General features: G+C 35.8%; 1 protein-coding gene across 3 annotated transcripts in view; it reads right to left on the bottom strand.

Annotated features, from left to right (window-relative positions):
* Positions 1 to 3,858, bottom strand: part of LOC136218582 (alpha,alpha-trehalose-phosphate synthase [UDP-forming] 1-like) — a 37,468-nt gene extending 33,610 nt beyond the window's left edge. The window contains exons 1-5 of one of the 3 annotated variants that reach the window (XM_066005553.1): positions 3,412 to 3,858; positions 3,127 to 3,306; positions 2,483 to 2,948; positions 2,109 to 2,206; positions 1,582 to 1,970 (exon numbers count right to left, since the gene is read on the bottom strand). In XM_066005553.1, the coding sequence (XP_065861625.1) occupies positions 1,582 to 1,970; positions 2,109 to 2,206; positions 2,483 to 2,873 (878 nt within the window). In that variant the 5' untranslated portion in view covers positions 2,874 to 2,948; positions 3,127 to 3,306; positions 3,412 to 3,858. The other 2 variants (XM_066005551.1, XM_066005552.1) reach the window with 2 other exon arrangements.
* Between the last annotated feature and the right edge of the window lie 18,041 nt (positions 3,859 to 21,899).

Raw genomic sequence — 21,899 nt, 5'->3', positions numbered from 1 at the left:
ATCTACACTGTTGACAAACCTACGTATAGTGCGTTGCCACTGAGTATAGTTTTGACTCCCAAGTAATTTTCTATCTGTAATTTTGGAAGAGCCTAATGTGAATTCGGTGACAATTTTCTTTTCACCCACTTCTGCCATTGGAAAGCAAAGACTATATGTATTTTTTCCTTTTTTCTGTGTTTTTTTTTTTTTTTCTAGATTTTCCCTTTTTTCTGTTTTTCTTTTAGCAGTACACTTAAAAGAAAGTAAACAACAGTACACTTAGATTAAAAAAAAAAGGAAGTAAACAGCACTAACAAGCCCACAGGTTAATACACGCTAAACCTAGAGAGGAGGAGAACAGAGTGTCAAAGAGGGACTTGCCTGGCAAACGTGAGTGAACAGAGTGGCCGGAAATGAGATTCCGACGCCGGGAAGACAAAACGGCGCGGCAGAGGAGGTCTCACGCGCTGTCACGCGCCGGCGCGTGGTGGCGGAGCAGGAAGTTGCGGAGGCGCGTGAGGCTCACGCGCAGGTCAGACGGTGGTCGGATTTCGGAAGGTGGCCGGTCGGAGGCGGAGAAGGTGACTGGGACAGGTGGTGAGATAAACTGAAACCTTAAAATATGCTCAAGAGACCCAAGCTCTTCCCTGGGAAATACTACCCAGAAACCAAACTAAACTCTTCTTCCCTGGGAAATACTACCCAGAAACCCCAAAAAAAAATTAGAGCACCTAAGGCTCTGATACCATGTAATTTCCTGTATTTTGTATTTCTCACACTTTATCTTACATGAGTACATATATATACAGATTTGGATTTACCTCTAAAGTCAATGTGAACTCTATCCTACAAGCAGCCCATATCTACCCCATATCTACCCTACAAGTAGCCTAAAGTCTTCTGGCAGCAGTCTGTAGCATATTATAATTTAGTTACACAATATGTCTATCACAATATGGGATCCTAAGGGTAAATATAAAAAAGATTTAGTTCATCATTCTTGATATGGTATGGTGCTACATAATCAGGTTTAAATATGCAGAAACCCTTATGCATATAATTAGCTTCATTACTTGTTTTCTACATTTCCAAATGTCAAAGCTTAGGATCTCAAAGGTCCAGTAACATCGACAGTAGAGTATATCTCGGACCCAAATTAATAACCTAGTCCTTTTCTAAACACCCTAAGACTAAAGTTACCAAGGAAGGAAAAAATAAATGATGGTGAAATTCTACAACTCCAGTTAAAAGCTTCAGGATAGTGTATGCAATATGCCTCATCAAATGTGAACCCTTAGGGTTAATCAGTCTACAAGTTCCTCTACCAAGTGCAAAAATTGTTAAGATGAGGTTCAACAAGAAAATTTTGAATATAACAAGGAAGCATAATCAGTCTTTATCTATTGTATGAAACTGATAAATCTACATCTCATTTCATGTCCATGTACTCAGATCATAGATAGACGCACAGAAACGGGGTAATCCAGTATAGTCACATAGAAGTGGATATGCATATCAACTGCAATGTAGATAATATATACTTTATCGACTAAACATTTCACGTAGTTTAGGAGATATACATTACAAATCGAAGCTTACCCAACTAAATCTGCAGCTAGAACTGAATGCAGTAACTCAGATCGAGATGGCAATGTCCTATGGATTTCAGAAGAAGGAAATGGTGTGTGGAGAAACCAGCCAACTTTCATATTACTGTTGTACTCTTTCAGACATTGTGGAAGGAACATAAGATGGTAATCATGGCACCAAACGACATCACCCTCTTCATAGTACTTATTCACCACATCAGCAAACATTTGATTAGCCTTCTTATATGCTTCAAACTGTGACTGGAAACTTCGCGTTGTGGCAAGGCGATCTTCTTGAGGAAGTCCAAGGTAATGAAAAAGAGGCCATAGGATGTTGTTACAGTAGCCATTATAATATTGATGGACAATCTCTTCATCGAGGAATACTGGTATACACCTCTGTCATAACGAACCATTAAGCTGTTCAGCAGGTCAGAATATGGAATTTTTACACCCAAGACATCCATGTCACCGTTCACGGATAATGCATAATATAACAACACAGTTTCAAAAGTTTCTGGATGGATATAGTTGTACCTTTTCAGCCAAAGCTTTAGTAAGTGCCTTTTGGCCAATCTCATCCGGAACGTTCACACCAGCCCAGCCAATCCATCTAGCCTCAAACTCCTTCACACCTTACATGACATCCAAAATGTATAAGGCTCCTCATTTGAGAGGAAGAAAAAATTAAGGATCCAGTAAAACATTAGAGTAATTAGACTGGCTAACAGAACAAACACAGAGAGATAATTATTACTAACAAAAATTCAAGAAAAAAAACGTTTGACTCAGTTTGTCATAAAATATCAATGGGTCAGGGTCCAACCATATGATTCTTCCTCTTCTACTCCTTCCTATCTAGCCTTATTCTCTGAAACATACAATGCATAATTGAAGATCAAACAACTTACCTAGAAGAGCACTAACAAGGCCTCCAGCACTTATCTCCAAAGACCATGAGTCTTCGCCTCTTCTAATTGCAGAGACAGGCAACCTGTTGGCCACAACCAACAGCCGTTGCCTTAAAGTCTTGCAATTCTCCTTTTCATGATCCTCATCGAGACTCCTTGTAGCTGCAATAGCCCCTTCCAGGTATCGCTCAATATAGGAATTGCTTGAGTTGTCACCTTGTCTCAACCGCAAATCATGTTCACATAGTTCCGTTCCCCAACGGTTATCAGTCCCTTCATTTGCATGGAAGGCTTTGCTGCTGTTCTTTTGCTTTAGCTCTCTTTGCCTCAAGAGCCGTTGCACGCGTCCTGGGTAAGGGGTTGAGTTACCGTTGTACTGGTTTCCAGGCATACGCTCACTCTAGAAACCAACCTTCAGCCGCCAATCGTACGACGAACCAGTTGTTCTTGATAGCAATTTGATGTCCTACATTTTGTTTAACCGTCAATTCAATTCGATGAAATTATGAAGTAGAACATACTTCGAGTGAGGTACAAAAGTGACATGGTGGCCAAAGAGAATGGGATCCACAGAATTGCCCAGAGGCAACCAAATGAGGGTCTACTTAAACTGATGTTTATCTCATAATAAAAATTCTACATACCAACATCCAGAAACAATAGTCAGACACGGAATAAGAATCAACACCACCCCTAGCGAGTCCATTGAAAACGAACACCATGAGCTTTGAAACAGGTGGCAGGGTCATAAATAAACATGGCGCTCTGTCTCTCCCTACTTGTTTTCAGTGTGGTTATAAAACAAACACATTGCCTGAATTGTTCTGAACCAGAAATGAAGTTTATTTCCATTTAGACAGAGATGCATTAGTAAAAATAAGGAAATAAAAATAATTGAGATGATAAAGGGGCATCAATGGCGCACATACCAAAGGCGAAAGTAAAAGACAAGGATTGGATTGGCGACAGAGGCTTGAAGCAAAAAACCAGAATTGCGGCCAAAAGACTAATGTTTGTCGATTATTTCTGATAAAGTAGAGGAAGAGAGTGAAGAAAAAGGTAAAAGAGAGGCAGCAGTAGTGAGATACTCGTGTAAGCTTTATAGGGTGCATAAAGCTTCACAGCCATGCAAATGACACCGAAAGATACTGTATTGGAAAGAGAGAGAAGCATCTTTTTTTTTTTTTTCTTCTTTCTGAAATAAAAAGGAAACAAAATCAAATTGGTGGATTTTGGACCTAATTTTGAATCCTACGCGACCTTTTCCTTTATTATTCTCCGCAGCATTAACGATTAAATTCTTATTTTATCACACAATTTTTCTATTAAATTGCAAATTTCCGAGAATGGTTCTTCCTTTTTTCTGGAAAAGAAAGTCTCTTCTCTTCCCACCACAACTTCTCTGCCTCCTCAATGCACACTAATAATAATATTTTAAGTGGATTGTTAAGTATCGCCCCTTTTTTACTGGTTACTGTTTTAATTTGGATTTTTTTTTTTTTTTTTTTTTTGTCTTTTTCATAACTTTAATTAAAAATTGAAAATTCTGTCCAAAATCACAAATCCAATCAAATTATGAAAATAATTGATGTATGACAATCCAAGGAAACATTAAAGTTTACGTTTTTTTATCAAAGAAATCATAAAAATAATGTATCTATTTTACGATGATTTTGCATTATTGCTAGATACCGTCTCCTTTTTACTAGTTACCATCCTCCTTTGGACTTTTTTGCCTTTTTCATAATTTTGATCAAAAACTGAAAATTCTCTCTCCAAAATCACAAACCCGAATAACAATGATTGAAATTATGAAAATAATTGATGTGTGACAATATAAAAACCCCAAAAATAGATGATTAGAAGTCGGAAATATTAAAGTTTACGTTTTTTATCAAAGAAACCATAAAAAAATAATGTATCTTTTTGGTGACATTTTGCATTTTACGCATAAAAAATTGAACGATTTTGCATTTTTCGTCACAAAAAAAATTGACGATTTTGAATGGGTAAAATTATGCCTAGGCGGATGTCGAAATCCGCCCAGCCAATGGCCAGGCGGATGCTGCATCCACCTGACCATTGGCTGGGCGGATCCAGCATCCGTCTAGGCCAAAATGTGGCTGATTCTCCAAAAAATCCAAATTTTTAGTTTTCAATTTTTGTTTATGAAAAGGGTAAAATTATCTAAAGGGGTGGTGATAAGCAATTTGGGAGCGGTAAATAGCAATATCCTTTTTTAATAGAGATGGAGATTCGAACTCCATATATATTAAAGACATTTAACCACTCAAAAGTTGTGGGGTGATACAGGAAAAATCACTCATTTTAGTACTATTCCATTCCAAGCAAGTTTAATTTCCAGATTTTGATAGTTCCGGTGTATTAATCTTTAACATTTTGATAAATACATTAGTTAAAGTTGGTATTTTTGAAATAAAACATTTAAAAAATTCATTAAGTTACCTTTATTCTATGTAACAGTTTCATTCTTTCGTCTATTAAGACAATAATTTACTATTAATCACTAATGCTTTATCAAATGGTATAATTATAATCTCGCTTAACAAAACTTTACACGTCACCTTGAGATTCTGTTAATCCATTGCATCTGAATCTTTAACCTTCGATTTCAGAATTCGTGAATTCAAAATCACTAACCTGTAATTTCTATAACCATCTCATTATTCATGGGTTGGGTTGAATCCAATCACATAAGAAATTAGTTTGGATTGGGTTGGATGGGTAAATTACATAGAGGAAATTACACGGAACCTCAGATTTTATTTTAATTTTACAATTAAATTAGTTAGTTTTCCTTTGTTTGTCAATAAAACAATTTTATATAATAATATTATCAATAACCTATAAAATATACTGCTTTTGTCATACTCAAACGGTTATGACAATAAAATACTCAAAATTAAACATTAAATAACTAAGGGTTTTTTATAAATTCACTTTCCACTTTTCCTTCCATCCTTTTGAATTTCTTCTTCTTTAATACCCCATTTTCTTCTTGTTCTTATATAGACGTAGTTCTTCTTCCTTCCTCAATTTATTTTCTTTCATCCTCCTTTTCTGATTTTTTTATAATAGTTTATGTTTGCAATATTTCTACTAGTTCCCTTAATCAATCTTATCATTCATTTTCCCTTTTGTGGATTTTTTTTTTGTAATATAAAATGGAACAGAAGATACACAGGAAAAGAATGTAAAAAATTACAATTCCGGATTCAATGCATAAAAATTTGAACAATCTGAAACTTTCACAAATGTTTAATACAGTAGGAATATAAGAATAGGAAGGATGAGTAAAATACACCTCAACACTAATTTATATCTGTTAATTTTGAAGATCATCTACATCTATCATATATTTAATCAATTAAACTGATATTCATAAAACTGGAATATCAGGAGGTTCTCCTATAAACAAAATTCCCAAATTCATTGAAAATCCATGGGAGGTTTAAATATCATGAATTTGAATTCCTAAATCATGGGAGAGGAAGAGAAGCATGTCCAATCTTCTGTCTATTTTTATTTATAAAAAAACTCTGAGAAAATCCATAGGAGGTTTAATATTTATTCTGCGAAAATCCATGGGAGGTTTAATATTTATCTAAAATGTATTTAGAGATAACTCTCACCTTATTCTTAGGAACGGTTGCATCTTGACATTTTGAGTATTATGTTTAGAGTGTTTGACAAGATAAGGATTAATCTTATTAGAATGAGAAAAATATATTTATTTAAACCTGCTGTGAGTTATATGTAATTAGCCCAATTACATACATGGTGTACAACTTTTACCCCGTTTCACACTTTGGTGTACAGCTTTTATTTTTGCACACAAAACTGTACGAACTTATAGTGACGTCTCACTAAAGTGTACAGGAAGTAAAAATAACCGGTCAAACCAGTCAAACTGTCACATCACCAATTTTTAACTTATTTTTTAACAAAAAGTGAGACTCACCATCTCTTTCAACCTTATATTTTCATCTTCCTTTTCTCTCTTCTCCGTTTATTTTCAATCGTTACTTCTCTCTCTAACTCTTTCCTCTCTCTCTCTCATTCTTCCTTTCTCTCTCTAACTCTCCTCTCTCTAATTTTATCGTTCTTTCTCTAACTCTCCCATCCATCAACTGGTATTATTGGAGAAAGGCATAAGAAAAAAAAAAGCCCAATCAAGAAAATAGCAATTTTTGAAGCTAAATTCTTTTTGAATCAACAATGAAGCATTCAGAGGTGTATTTTCTTTGTCCATGTTTCCCACAAAATGACTACAGGAGAAATTTCAACTAGTAAACAAATTAGCAATAAACTAGGCATTTTTTTATCTGTTGGTTAAAAAAAGAGGCTTTCATTGATAGAAATGGGCATAATGTTTTTAAAAGGAAATATGTGTTCCAATGAGTCGGTGTCCTAATAAGGTAGAAATGCATACACCAAAGGTCAGAAAACCTTTTATGACAGGCAGATCTATACCATATCCTATAACAACAACAAACCCCCAAACGTTGAGGACCCAAATAGAAGGCTAACTTCTCCTGATTATAAAAGAAAAAATGAAATAAATGTAATTACATGTGGTTATGGAACCTTAGAAAAACTTCTGGAAGTAATCACATGGCCTCAGTTTGGTATCCATGAAAAATCGGTAATTATCTTAATTAATTATAAAATTGGAACATTTAATTGTAATATTTAATGTGGGGTTAAATTGGAAAGGTATAGGTGGGACTGTTATATGTGGATGGATACTACAACTCACTGTAGGAGAGAAAAAAACAGAATTAGAGAGATAGGAGAGTTAGAGAGAGGAAGGAAGGATGAGAGAGAGGGGGTAAAGTTAGAAAGAGAAGTAATGCTTGTAAAATAAAATGGAGGAGATAGAAGATGATGAAAATATAAGGTTGAAGAAGATAGTGAGTCCCACTTTTTTTTTTAAAAATTAAGTTAAAAATTAGTGATGTGGCAGTTTGACTGGTTTGACCAGTCATTTTTACCTGATGTACACTTTAGTGGGATGTCACCATAAGTTCGTACAGTTTTGTGTGCAAAAATGAAAGTTGTACACCAAAATGTGAAACGAGATAAAAATTGTACACCACGTATGTAATTTACACTGGGTTTGATTGATTACAAACCTTTTAATTGTAGTATTAAAGTTACACATTCAACTATTAGGTTAACTTTTTTTTTTCATTTGTTTACTATCAATAATAAAATCATATCAATTAATATTAACTGCATTTCACCTAAAATTTCATATATATTAAATTAATGTTAATAAAACGGATTTTTTTAAAGAGAAAAGGATTTGATTCCAAAATTATTTTTACTTTTTTTTAAAAGAAAATTATTTGTACTTGTAACTACTGCATAGTATTTAATGAAGGATATGAATTAGATATAATAAAGTAAATTTTAAAATATATAATTTATTTATTACATTTTATTATATGTTAATAGTAATTGTTTATTTTATTTTATTTTTTATGATTTTTAGTTTTTTTTTTATAGAAATTGGGACGAGACAGAACTATGGCGGGGTGAGCACCCATGGCCCAAGAACTGACAAACCCGCAATATATTAAAAAAGGAAAAAGTGAATGTTTGAACAAAATGAGAGGAATGAGAACAAACAATAAGAAGATGGGAGGAGAAAAATTTAGAAAAAATTAAGAGAAACGCAAATGTGAAATACTACAAATATCATCATTGATAAACCTGTGGCAAAAATCAGGAACGGAAGGCCACCAATTGATCATTGAAGAAGAGACTCCAAATTTTGTCAAAGCGTCAGCAACTCTATTTCCTTCCCTGAAGATGTGAGAAAAGAGAATGTTCATCCTAGAGCAAATACTGAGACATTGCAACCATTCTTGTCGAATACTCCAAGGAACATCGATGGAACGATGTCTAAACAGATTAATAACGTACATTGAGTCTGACTCAACCCAAAGCTGATGTCAATTTTTCTCCCAAGCGAGTTCGATTGCGAAAATAGCAGCTCTCAATTCAGCCATATAAGCAAAAGAAGGAGGGGTAGAAAAATCAAAACAACCTTTGGGAAAACCTCGATAGTTGCGAAAAATACACCCACTCCAGCCTCGCCAGGAGTGCCAAAAGCAGAGCCGTCCACATTGACTTTAACCCAACCCGGAGGAGGTTTAAGCCAGTGCACCGGAATAATATTGGGAGCAGGAGGCGTATGATTTTTAGTTTATTATATTGAATCCACTTATTTGATATATAGTTAAAATTAGACCTGTTTATGGATTGGACCGGACAGGCATCTAACCGGATTTGATATGTAATTAATTTAGTGAATTACTATATTCAGCCCCAATTTCCCACCCTCAGCCCCGTAAAAAGACGAACCCGCCCCTTTAGAAAAATTCAAAATCTCTAAACTCTCTCAAACTCTCCCAAACTCATTTCTTTCCGAAATCAAAGATTACACGTATAATGGCGAGCAATCCATTATCACCGGGAAGAGACGATAATGACCAAGCCGCTGAAGTCGAGGTATTTTTCCGATTGGGCATATAATGATTTCTGTTAAATTTTTAGAAAAAATTCGGATTTTTTGTTGTCGGGCGTGTGAGCATTACACCCCACCTTGTGGTGGGGCGTGATGTTCATACGCCCCACCACAAGATGGGGCATAATGCTCACACGCCAAGTACCCTGAAATTTGGATTTTAGGGGTTTATGCACCGAAAAATTGACGAAATTGATCGTAATTGAGTCTAATGTTCGTTAATTATCATTTGCAGGTTCCGTTAGAAGACTTCGGAGGTAACAGTGTCGATTACAATGCGGAATTTTTTCCTGTATAGACGTTTGAGTCATAACAGAAAGCTGTTAACTAGGCAAAACAGACGGCGATTCGGTTTGGCTTCGAGTTAACTATAGCTTCTCACAAAACATGGGGCAAATTAAAATGGATATTGGTAAAATGTGCCCGTGATATAAAGATTACTCAAAGGAATAGGGATAGGGATATGGAGGAAGTAGTACGGAGGAATACGAAAACTAAATACTGTGGTTGCAAATTCCAGGTGAAGGTTCTAGAAATCGCTGAATTAAGGGGTTGGGTGGTGAATGTGATTGCTGGAGAGAGAGGACAGCACAATCATGGATTGGTTGTATATCGTCAGGGCTATCGACAGATGAGCGGACTAAGTCCCGGTTCAAAAAAAATTATTTGTCAAATGAGTGTAGCTCAAGCAAAACCTTGTGCTATTTTTGCAGCAATTAAAGAAAAACACCCTGAGGATTGCCCGACCCAAAGACATGTGTATAATTACAGGGAAAAAATAAGGACTGGGAGTTTTAAGGGTCGAGATGTAATTAGTTAGTTTTATCGGCTTGCTATAGATATTTGAGTACATACATTGGACGCAAGCGAAGCCGGGCAGCAATGTTGTGACTCACCTCTTTATGGCACATCCTACTTTGATCACGCTATTCCAATCCTACTACTTGTTTGTTGGTATGGATTCAACATATAAAACAAACAAGTATAAAATGTGACGAGATTGAAGAGGTCAAGCTGAGTGACCTCCGATATCTCCTCCAGGACAACTCAGATTTACATACCAACATGCAAATCATGCATAAGTTTGTCATGGAGGTCCAATCTGAGTCAAAGAAACTTAGAAAGGATGTCACAACCTTACAGAGTCAAGTGAATGGCTCAAGTAGAAATAAACCCCAAGCTGAGTACGCAAGTACTAGTCAGCATAAGCAATTCACTCAATGTGAGTGTTGTGGAAAAAGGGGGCACATAAAAGATGTGTGTTGGCATAACAAGCGGATTGTCCAATGTGACTTCTGCGGAAGAAAAGGGCATTCCACAAAAGTATGCTGGCATGCTTAACACAACAATGCTGACTATACTTAGTACAACCCTCAAAGGGTACCTTTTTGTGACTTCTGTGGTAAGCCTGGCCACACTATAAAAGTATGTCGTCACAAGTTGAAATATGACTTTGCACCTGTTTACACTAACAAGAAAGGACCCAAAAAGAATTGGGTACCTAAAAACGAATAGTTTAAAATGCAGGTCAGCTTGACATGCGTGGAGAAATCAAAACTTTGGTACATAGACAGCGCATGCTCAAGACACATGACAGGTGATGAAACTCAGTTCATCACACTAGAGCTTAAACGAGGAGGTAGTGTAAGCTTTGGAGACAACAAGAAGGGTAAGATAGTTGGCTCAGGAACTATCGGAGGTAACCCTAAAATTGAGTCAGTCTCCTTAGTTAAAGGTCTCAAATATAATCTTCTAAGCGTAGCTCAGCTTTGCAAGAGTGGAAGAAAAGTTATATTTGATGATACTAAGTGTCAAATACTCGAGGGAAAAACAAATGACTTGATTTTAACAGCCCCTCGTGTAGAAAATGTTTACATGTTGAGTTTGGAAAAATAATTTTCAAAAAATATATGCTTAGTGTCTAAAAAGGACAACTCCTGGCTATGGCATAGGAGACTTGGACATGTCAGCATGGACCTCCTAGCCAAATTAGCTAGAAAGCAACTAGTTGAAGGATTACCCAAACTAAAATATGAAAAAGATCAACTATGTAATGCTTGTCAGTAAGGTAAACAAACCAAAAAGTCATTTCATAGCAAAAATATTGTCTCAACCAAAAGACCATTGGAATTACTACATTTGGATCTTTTCGGACCTATCCAGCCACTCAGCATGGGAGGTAAGAAATTTTCCTTAGTTATTGTAGATGATTTCTCTAGGTATACTTGGGTCATCTTGCTGAGTAGCAAAGATGAAACATTTGAGATGTTTACTACATTAATCAAAAAGCTTGAAAATGACAAAGACCTAAGAGTAGCTCACATTAGAAGTGATAATGGTGGAGAATTCAAAAACCAAATGTTTGATGAATTCTGTGAAACTAATGGTATTGACCATAATTTCTCTGCCCCTAGAACTCCTCAACAGAATGGAGTTGTTGAAAGGAAGAATAGGACAATAGTAGAAATTGCTAGGACAATGCTGAGTGAAAATAGGCTTCCAAAGTATGTTTGGGGAGAAGCCGTCAATACAGCATGTTATATATTGAATAGGGCCTTGGTAAGACCTATATTAAAGAAAACTCTTTATGAACTTTGGAAAGGACGAAAGCCCAATATTGGATACTTTCGTGCCTTTGGGTGTAAATTCTTTATACTCAACATTAAGGATAATCTGGCAAAGTTTGATGCCAAAGCGATCTTTCTGGGGTACTCAACAAACAGTAAAGCATATAGAATTTATAATAAAATGACTCAGGTAGTAGAAGAGTCAGTCCATGTAGATTTCGATGAAACTGACCCTGCAGGAAAAATAACTCAACACACAGAGGAAGAACCCAACTCAGCTTCTGCTGACCAGAATGGATATGCTGAGTCATCAGCACAAGAGCTGACCAAAGGTAAAAACAAAACAGAAATTACCTTTGCTGACCAATCTGTTCCTGCAGAGATTGTAGAAACACCTGCTCCAAATGACTCAACATTTCCTAAGGAAATAAAAATTCCAAGAGGACATTCAGAAAAGTCCATTCTTGATGCTGCTGACAACAAGCTGATGACAAGAGATCAGCTTAGGAAGTTCCTCAGCAACGTTGCCTTTGTATCAGTACATGAACCGAAGAACTTTGCTGATGCTGAGCATGATGAATATTGGATCAATGCTATGCAAGAAGAGCTTGACCAATTCACAAGAAATGAGGTATGGGATTTAGTACCTAAGCCCAGGAATCAAAAGTCCATATGGACTAAATGGGTTTTTAAAAACAAACTAGATGAGCATGGAAATGTTGTTAGGAACAAAGCTCGACTTGTAGCCCAAGGCTATAGTCAGCAAGAGGGCATTGATTATGGTGAAACCTTTGCACCAGTTGCTAGATTAGAAGCTATACGTATATTGTGTGCATATGCCAGTTTCATGAACTTCAAATTGTATCAAATGGATGTTAAAAGTGAATTTCTTAATGGCTTTATAAACGAAGAGGTATATGTTAATCAACCTCCTGGTTTTGAAGACCCAAAATTCTCAAACCACGTTTATAAACTCAAGAAGGCCCTATATGGCCGGAAACAAGCTCCAAGAGCCTGGTATGAGAGGTTGACCAACTTCCTGCTGACCAGGAACTATGTCAGAGGAAAAGCTGACACAACCTTGTTCATTAAGAAAAAGGGCAAACATACCCTACTTGTACAAATCTATGTAGATGACATAATATTTGGTGCTACTGACGAATCCTTGTGTCAAGAGTTTAGCAAACAGATGCAGACTGAGTTCGAAATGTCCATGATGGGGGAACTCAGCTTCTTCCTTGGACAAAACCATTTTATCTTTCTTTCAAATATCACAACATAAAAATCATATTAGATTTCAATCCAAATCTCATAAATATTAACAACAACCGAAACAGTTTTCTCAATCCAAAAACAGTTCACATTAAATGGTCAAATTCATTTCTTTCGACCAAATTTCCAAAATACCGCGATAATAAATAATTATTCTTTAAATAACCAAAATCAAAAATATTAAACAATATACTTTATTATCTATCACCGAAATGACTATTTTAGACCGAATATACCGTTAGACTCGTTATATTATCATAAGTCTATTTTTACTAACTTTATATTCGAATTCTTGTACCAATTTTATATTCGACTTTATGCCGACTCTACTTGGCAAATATCAGTATTGGTTCTTTTATTTTCAACATATTTTAATTCTAACTATTAAAGTTGTTTAAAATATTTTATTAATAGAATTTAAAATAATCGAGATATTCTTATTGGATTATTCTCGGTCACTGGGATAGTAATTTGGAACCGATGAAGCTAATTTGGACTGATTATACTTTTAAACTCGTTACACAGCTAAAAGTCGTAATACGGAATTTCACTTCGATAAATCTAAAAGACAACTAGTCTAAAATTTATATTTTTATTAGTAATTGATAGACGCTAAATTATTAATCGTGAATCTTTCACGAAACTATCGAAACTAGACTTACTCAAAATCATACTTATAACATTTTAAAAATAATTTAGATATAAAATACAGTTATCAAAATAATTTAGATATAAAATACAGTTACCGAAATGTCATCATCGGTCATCGAAATTAATCGGTGTGATCCGTTGACAGCTGCAAAACATTGTCGTCGATCACCGACGTCCTCCGTTATTAGTCAAAAACGTTTTCCCCAAAACCTATGGGTATATAAAGCATTTATCTTTCTTTTTCCTTTCTTTCTTCCTCTCTCTCTCGTTTTTTTCTACTCTTTCTCTTCCTCCCATTCACTTCCTTTCTTTTTTTCTATGCATCTCCCTTCATTTATATACTTATGTAAGAACATGAAAATATACAAATTTCTATGCAAATTAATCCTTTTAATATTTTGTTATGACATATGACATTTAACTCATATACCATGTGTTAAATTTTCAAAGAAAGATATGATGATGTAGTACTATTTAGTTTAAATGGTTGACATGTGTATTTAGAATATTAAAATGTTGACATGTAATATCAACTTGTCATTCACATGTTTTATATTTAGTTATTTATTTTTTTAATTAAAATAACATAATATTTAATTGGAAAATTGGAACATAGAAATAAGAGGATATATAAAATATTGATTTTGATCATTGTACTTTATTTATTTTTATAAAACTTAACCAAAACTTTTAATTTACACCTAAAAACATTAAATTAAACCCAATACTGATAAAAAAATCGTAATTAATTAACGTTATTTATTTCGAAATAAATAAATATTAGAATTTTCAGACACGGATGTTACAAGTTCTATCGAGCGTGGACGAATAAAGTGTTGAACTTAGGAAACACGACAACATGTCGAGTGGAGAGTTCACATGCACAGTTAAAGCAGTGGTTGAATTCATCTATTGGTGCACTCAATACAGTGTGGACGAAGGTGCACAAGGACATTGAGGCTCAGATCGATGCGATCAAGTAAGACATCTTGATCTGTTATTAAATTTAATCTTTTTAATTGTACAAATTAGTTTTGTAATGTGTTTTATTGTATAACCAGATACTCACTGGAGGACTCGAAACGAAGATCTGCGATGTCTCACTGTGTAGCTCCTTTCACGTACCTCAACTTACATGTTTCACATTATTGTTTGCGGGTAATGTATGATGAGATGGTACGTATGCGCGATTTGAGTGTGGATGTGTTTCAGGAATGCAGATGTGGGTTGCCCATGACTCATGGTATTCCTTGTGCATGTGAAATTAAAAAATATATTGAGTCGAATACGTCGGTTAGTGTGGAGCGCATCCATCCTTTTTGGAGAGCTCTAGCATTTGATGGTTTGAGTGACATACCAGTTACTGCTCCCGTATATGGTGACGGGTCTGAGGATCACCGGTTTTTTCACTCTCTTATGGAAAAGGTTGACAAATTAGATCCTGCAATGGCGCGTAGCATATCTGTCTACATCCATGATCAAATTAACCTGGATAAAAGTAGTTACAAAGAACCCGAGGTCAAAGACACAGTTAGGGGTAGACCAAAGGGGAATTCATCTATGAATCGGAATCCGAGTGCATGGGAGTACAGTCAAGGTGCACGTGGTCGTGCTCGGTCTTCTACTTCGAGGAGTAGTCGAAGTCGAGGCTGAAGCTCATCGTCTTTTGTACATAACAACGCGATGCCATGTATATTTTATTTTCGTGATAAATAAGTTCATGTTAAAGTAAATATATTATCACTGACGAACTTCATATGTTCATATATTACTGAATACCTAGATGTTGTATCAGATGGTAACTGTGGATTTCGTGTTTTAGCCGACATTGTCACAAATAATCAGGAGAAGTGGAAGCTGATGAGAGTGCTTATAGAAAATGAGTGCAGGCCCACCATGATCTGTATGTGCTAGTGTTCTGGAACGGACTAGATGATGCCCTCATGCGTATTAGATGGACAAGAGCGGGGTGTGGTCAATCTCACTGGATGGTGAGTCTGGATGACTTATATGATGCTGCATCTGTGTTGAATGCAGTGATATTCCTTTTTACTGCGCCACAGTTAGGATGTTGTACCATACTGTCGATGCATTCGGATGATGGAAGACCACTGGAGCGAGCGATTGTCATTTATCATTTGGGGGGTTTTGAACACTACATACGTCTTTATTTAAGACCTGGATTTTCAGTGCCTCCCATTGCCACCCAATGGCATGGATTTCGTGAACCGAGTGTTCGTCACTTGGACAATATATATGCTGACAGGAGAGCGGCATGGACTAGATTACATTGATTGATGTATATGAATTTATTTGTTTTAATTAATAATATTTATTCATGAACTTATATTATTGTTACAGGTTTTAATTAAAATTGTATCGTATTTACAGGTTTTGCGGGTTTACTCGTATAACGATTTTACAGGTTTTACGGGTTTACTCGACATGGACTATATTTTTTTTGCCACACGGGCGTGTGGCTATCACGCCCCACCGTGCGGTCGGGCATGTGGCTATCACGCCCCACCTTGCGGTCGAGCCTGTGGCTACCACGCCCGACCACACGGTGGGGCGTGATAGCCACACGCACGCGTGTCGGGAGGGCAAAAAAAAGCCACTTCCGATCCAAAACCCCTGAAAGGGCATTTTCATCCTTTCACGGGACTAGGGGTGGGAATTTAAGGCTGGGTATAACAACACCCTTACTTTATTCAAGTACGGCCCAACTCGTACTATATCCGCATCAGGTTCTGGCCAGACTGGGCCAGATTAAGGGAGCTAATTCTCAAGCCCAATCCAACCCATCCAGTTAATGTATTTTATATTAAAAAAGTTAAATTATGACTAGTTGGGGATATGTCGGATGATTTTGTTCCTTCCCAAGGCATTCGTCAGGGTGACCCTATGAGCCCTTTCTTGTTCGTTATTACTATGGAGAGGTTGACTCACCCTATACAGGAGGCTGTGGCTATTGGGGGTTTCCATCATGTGTCCATTAACAAGTTTTGCCCCCTTGTGACGCACTTGTTCTTTGCGGATGATGTGATTATTTTTGTCGAATGGAGTGAGGAGAAAATTGGTGTGATTATGGATATTCTCAGTTGCTTTTGCTCTGCTTTAGGGGAAAAACTTAACATCCAAAAATCCCGGATGTTGTGTTCTAATAATATGGAACAAGGTCTCTGTAGACGGCTGAGTGAGATGTTGGGCATTCCTCTTACCAAATCTTTGGGCAAATATCTTGGGATACCGCTCCATAGTGAGAGAGTGTCTAAAGCGTTTTTCAAAGATGTTTTTGACAACTGTTGAGCGATTTCCGCAAGTGCACGGTATACGCTTGTAGTAATAAAAGATATCGATCCCACAGGGAACGTTTTTTAAACAAAACTTATTTAGAATCGGTTAAATTTACTTTTAAGGTTTATAATATGGAAAATCATTTAATCGGTTTTGGTTTTGAAATTGCTAGAATAAGAATTAGATTATAGTATGAAGATGTTAGAAAATACTCTGATTTAAGAATGAATTTGCAAGATAGGAACGTTTAGTACTTTTAGAAAAGTAAACAAATGTATTTGTTTGCATTAAGCAAAGAAAACAACTTTAAACTTTGTATGAATTATAAAGATGAAATAAATGACGGAACCTCTAATTATTTGGCTTTGAACATGACAAAACCCTATCCGGGATAATTGCCCTTAATCAAATTAAAACTCTTTCGAGATAATAATTTGCCTAAGTGTTCAACAAAGTTTCCTTGTAAAGATTTTGAATTAAATACGTTTTAATGAAAACACCAGCATCCACTTCGGATCCTTTACCAAAGTGCTGCATAAAAATCTATCGAATAGAACGGACTTTATTAGATGAAATATAAATTGATACAAGTTTACAGAGAACATGGAGCATGGAAACATTCGACGACTTGCAAGTGAACGGGTTGTTAATCCTTTCCTTGGGTTTCGTTAGAGTTTGTCAGGCTCAAGGGCGGATCCTCTACTCAATCTTCTCGTTGAATCTTCGTAATAGAGACTGGGTCGGTCTACTACCAAAATGAAAACTAAATTGGAACAATGTCTAAATGCTACTGAACTTGTTATTATTGAATAAACAATGTGTGTACAGCATATTGCTTTTTACAGAATCAAAATCTAACTTCTGAATCACTTGACTCGGAATTTCTGCATAAATTGTATACTAATCTCTTTCTTCTACATCTCTTCAACTCTCCATCAACTCTTTATTTATAGATGTTGAAGAGTCTTGATTGAAGTGTCGTGTCCATTGTGAAGGATCGTATCCATTGTGAAAGGACGTCTTTATCCACCCGAACGATCGTGTTTCGTCGAAAACGAAAGTGTGCAACTAGGCTTTTACAGACTCCTGCTCGTACCGAGAATATTAAATTCTCTACCGAGAATGGGGGAGCATCAATTGGTCTTCGAATGAAGGGAAGGAGAAGCTGAAGGGAGCGTGTCGCGACCGAGAATAGGGGGGCCGCGGTCGCGGCACGGAACGTTTTCGTCGTCTTCGACTTTCGTTCTCGTCCTCGATTTGGCGTTATTAATTTTCGTCGTCTTCGACTCCTTTTGTAGGGTTCTTCTTCTGTTTTTGAGCTCTTTTCATTCCTATTTGGATTTTACCAAATATTTATGTACCTTACAAGAAAGAAACATATTCGAGAGTAAAAGCTTTCTAAACAGTTATAAATAGCATGAATTCGTAGCAATATTGATGTAATTATCGATGATATTTTAGGTATATTTTGGGCTTAACAAAAATCTCCACACTTAATCTTTTGCTAGTCCCGAGCAAAATTTCACTGAATTTATTCTCTAACTAATCTCTTTATGAAAATAAAACATATATCTCTGTATTATCTTTTAAATTAGTTAAGCCGAAAAGACTAACTTCGCATGGCAAATTTATACGCAAAACATCAAACTAACTTAATATAATATACGATATATCACTCGTCTTGTATTTCCAATTTGGAATTGAAGCATTCGGGACGATATAAGCACACATGTTTTTGAGTCTTTCGTCTCAAGGCATTTCAAAGCACCAAATTTCCTTTCCCAAACCTAAACTAATATGTGAGATATATTATTTAAATAAGTACTTGGATTAATTTATTTACTTGGTTACGCCCGAGATAAGGGCAGTCTTGATCGTAACCTTATACGTATGTTATTGCTTAGTGTTTGCTTAAGAGGTACCGACCATGCCATGGGTGGACGCAATCGTTACTTTAAACTTAAACACGCTTATTATATATTTTTTTAACGTTCCTTCCATACCTCGATTGTGATAAGGGTGGTCGCAACCGTGGCCAAAAGTAAACGGTACTTAATTTTCTTCCCTTTCATACCTCGATTGTGATAAGGTTGGTCTCAATCGTGGCCAAAAGTTAAGAATTCAACTAATTGATTAATTAATATGAATTAAATTGTAACTTGGGAAAAAGAAAGATAGCACATTCATCCTATATTGACTTAAAATTCAACATGTATTATGGCTAAAGTTTCCTTAAAAACTTCAATTGGTGTTAATGTAAGACGAAATCAACCGAGCTAAAAATGTTAGTTCAATTTAATGCCTATAAACCTAATTGAAAATTTAAAATAAGATTTATTGTATCATGAATTGCATGATATAAAATAGAGATTTAAAATAAAGAATTTATTACTTAAATACATTTACTCGAGACAATTGTACTTAAAATCGTATCGGAGATTTGTGAAAATTTTGAAAAATATTACCCGTATTCGTATAGAAATATTTTTTCTAACGATAATGATAACCTAAATAAATAATCATATTAACTTATGGTTAATTTATGAACATATGAAAAAAAAATGTGTTGCAATATATTAGTGTTGCATTTTTTTCGTATAGTGTAAATGATATATGTATATCTCCTCCCACACTTAAATTGGACCATGTCCTCATTGGTGCAAAAATGGAGAAAACATAAAAATTAAATACGAAAGAAGGCATACGATAATAAAGATATAAATTGTAGCAAATGAAACATTCAACATAAAATTAAAAATGGAAAATTGTACCAAACATAGGAAAATTAAAAATTGTACCAAATTATAACAAGATAAAAATAAAATTAAAGAAAACAACCTATGCTTGAGGCGGGGAATCCGGAGGTGTAGGTGAAGTTTCCACATTTCGGCGTCGGAAAAAGGAAAGCATCCGATGCCGAGTCGATCTATGCTCACGCCTCAAAAGGTTGAGGTTGTCATTCATCACCATGTTGTTTTCTACCAAATCATCAATTCTTAAGTTCATTTGACGATTGTTGGAATTGATTTGGTTCAAAATCCTCCGCAAATCCACCGGATTATCCGCTTGAGGTGCTTGGGGTTGAGGTTGAGCTTGGGGTTCATCCTCCTCGCCTTCCGCCTCTCCGCCGCCTTTGGTACCTACAAATTGAGAACTTGAAGCGCCACCACCCATAGTGCCACGAAGGTGGGCAATACGGGAGGCATACGAAATAAAGACGGGGGGACCTTGCGGAAGCAATAAATGAGCCCGCTCAAGAGCCAAAATGTCCAAGAGTGGAACATACCCACGGTAGGTGGACATGTCAAAATCAGCCAATTCACCCCGAGCTCCCAACACAATAGCGGTGATAAAATTACAAAGAGGGATCTGAATGGTAGTAGCCCTCGAAGCACGGAACAAATTATCGAACAACATGCCAATGCTATCAATCCTCAAGCCTTTAAATAAACTATCCAAAACATACAAATCCCGAACCTGAATCTTTGAACTCTCAACACGCCCAAACAAGGAGAAACTCAAAAATTTGTGAAAGAAGAACACACAATTGTCCTTAATCAACTTGCTTGAGGTGTTTTTTTAATTAAAATAGTCTTGGTCCGAAAGAGTTTGCCAAACAGCATCATTATCAAAATCCTTAGGCTTATCATAAAAATCAGAAGTAGGGAAACCAAACATGTTTCCCATTGCTTCATAATCAATGGTGTAAGTGGTACCATTATTCCTAAAAGAGATTGAGGTTTTCTTCTTGTTCATGGTCAAAGTGACCAAAAATTCCACCACATATTCATTTATACGCGGAAAACGCATATTAACGAATTCTTGCCAACCCAACGCCTCAATAAAAGCATCAATTCTAGTAGAGAAATTCAATGCTCTTACCGAATGGAAGTCTAGGAAGTGCATATCCACAAATTGGCGGTCGGCTTGTGAAAAATGTTTGAAACGAGCGGCTTCCTCCGCCAAAGCGATGTCGAAATAAGCTCCACATTGAACCCGAAGGCGATTAGCTTCCGTAACAGCGGGCTTGTTACCAACACGCTTAGTCCTTACCATGGTAATGGTGGGTAGGGTTTGAGAAGAAGAAGAAGAAGAAAAAGGAATTGAGAGAAAAAGCAAAGCTTGAAGATGAGTTTGGGAGTTGTAATTGGAAGTGATTGAATGGAAAAGAGGATAGAAATTGGAGTGAATAAATTGGGAAGAGTAAAAGTAGGTTTTTGGGGAAGAGTTTGAAGTAAGGGATTGGGTAAAAATAGAGGTGATGTGAGGTTTGTGTAAGAGGTAGGGTTATATAGGGTGATTAGGTAGATGTATAGGTAGAATAGGAATAGGAATAGGAAAAAATTGTGTCAAAATCGGAATCAAAAGGGCATATAACACGCGTGTCGCGACCGCGAATAGCAAAGCCGCGGCCGCGGCACGCGACTTTCAGGGAATTTTTGCCCCGAAATCCGTCCGTTTTTGCTGCTCATACTGAGAATTATTAATTCTCGGTAGAGAATTAGTCAAAACTGGCTATTTGGATGCCTAATGACTTGGTTTGTGCAATTTTGTTGATGGATTGGTTCCTGAATGTAATATAAAGTGTCCCTGCACTTAAAAACTAAAATAAATGACATTAATGGCAAGGAAAACCAAAGGTTTAACCTTAATAATTTGAATTAAAGTGTAATAAATTGGTTATGAAGAATTAATGAAACTTAAATGTTCATTTATGCATATAAGTTAAAAGAATGATATTAAGTGCATAATAAGTGCATATAAATATATATTAATTATATGAATTTAAGTAAGTGAATAAATTAATGTTTTAAACTTAATGAATGAAATTTGTGAAATTGGATCAAGTGTGGATATATGTGTTAATTAAGAAAAACATGATTGTTCAATATTATAGATTATATATAGATTTAACCATGATTATATAAGAAATAGAACAAACATATATCTAACCATTGTAAAATTAATAAATGAACTGAAATGAAATAAAAAAATTTATAAGGAAAACAAAGAATGAAACTAAATAACACAAAATACACAAATATTTACAAAAATAAAACTTATAAACCTAAAC

Source organism: Euphorbia lathyris, chromosome 2 (genome assembly GCF_963576675.1).
Source record: "Euphorbia lathyris chromosome 2, ddEupLath1.1, whole genome shotgun sequence".
In the NCBI taxonomy this organism is placed as follows: Eukaryota; Viridiplantae; Streptophyta; class Magnoliopsida; order Malpighiales; family Euphorbiaceae; genus Euphorbia; species Euphorbia lathyris.
Note: the sequence above shows the minus strand (reverse complement) of the source record. Positions and strands in the feature narration are given on the sequence as shown.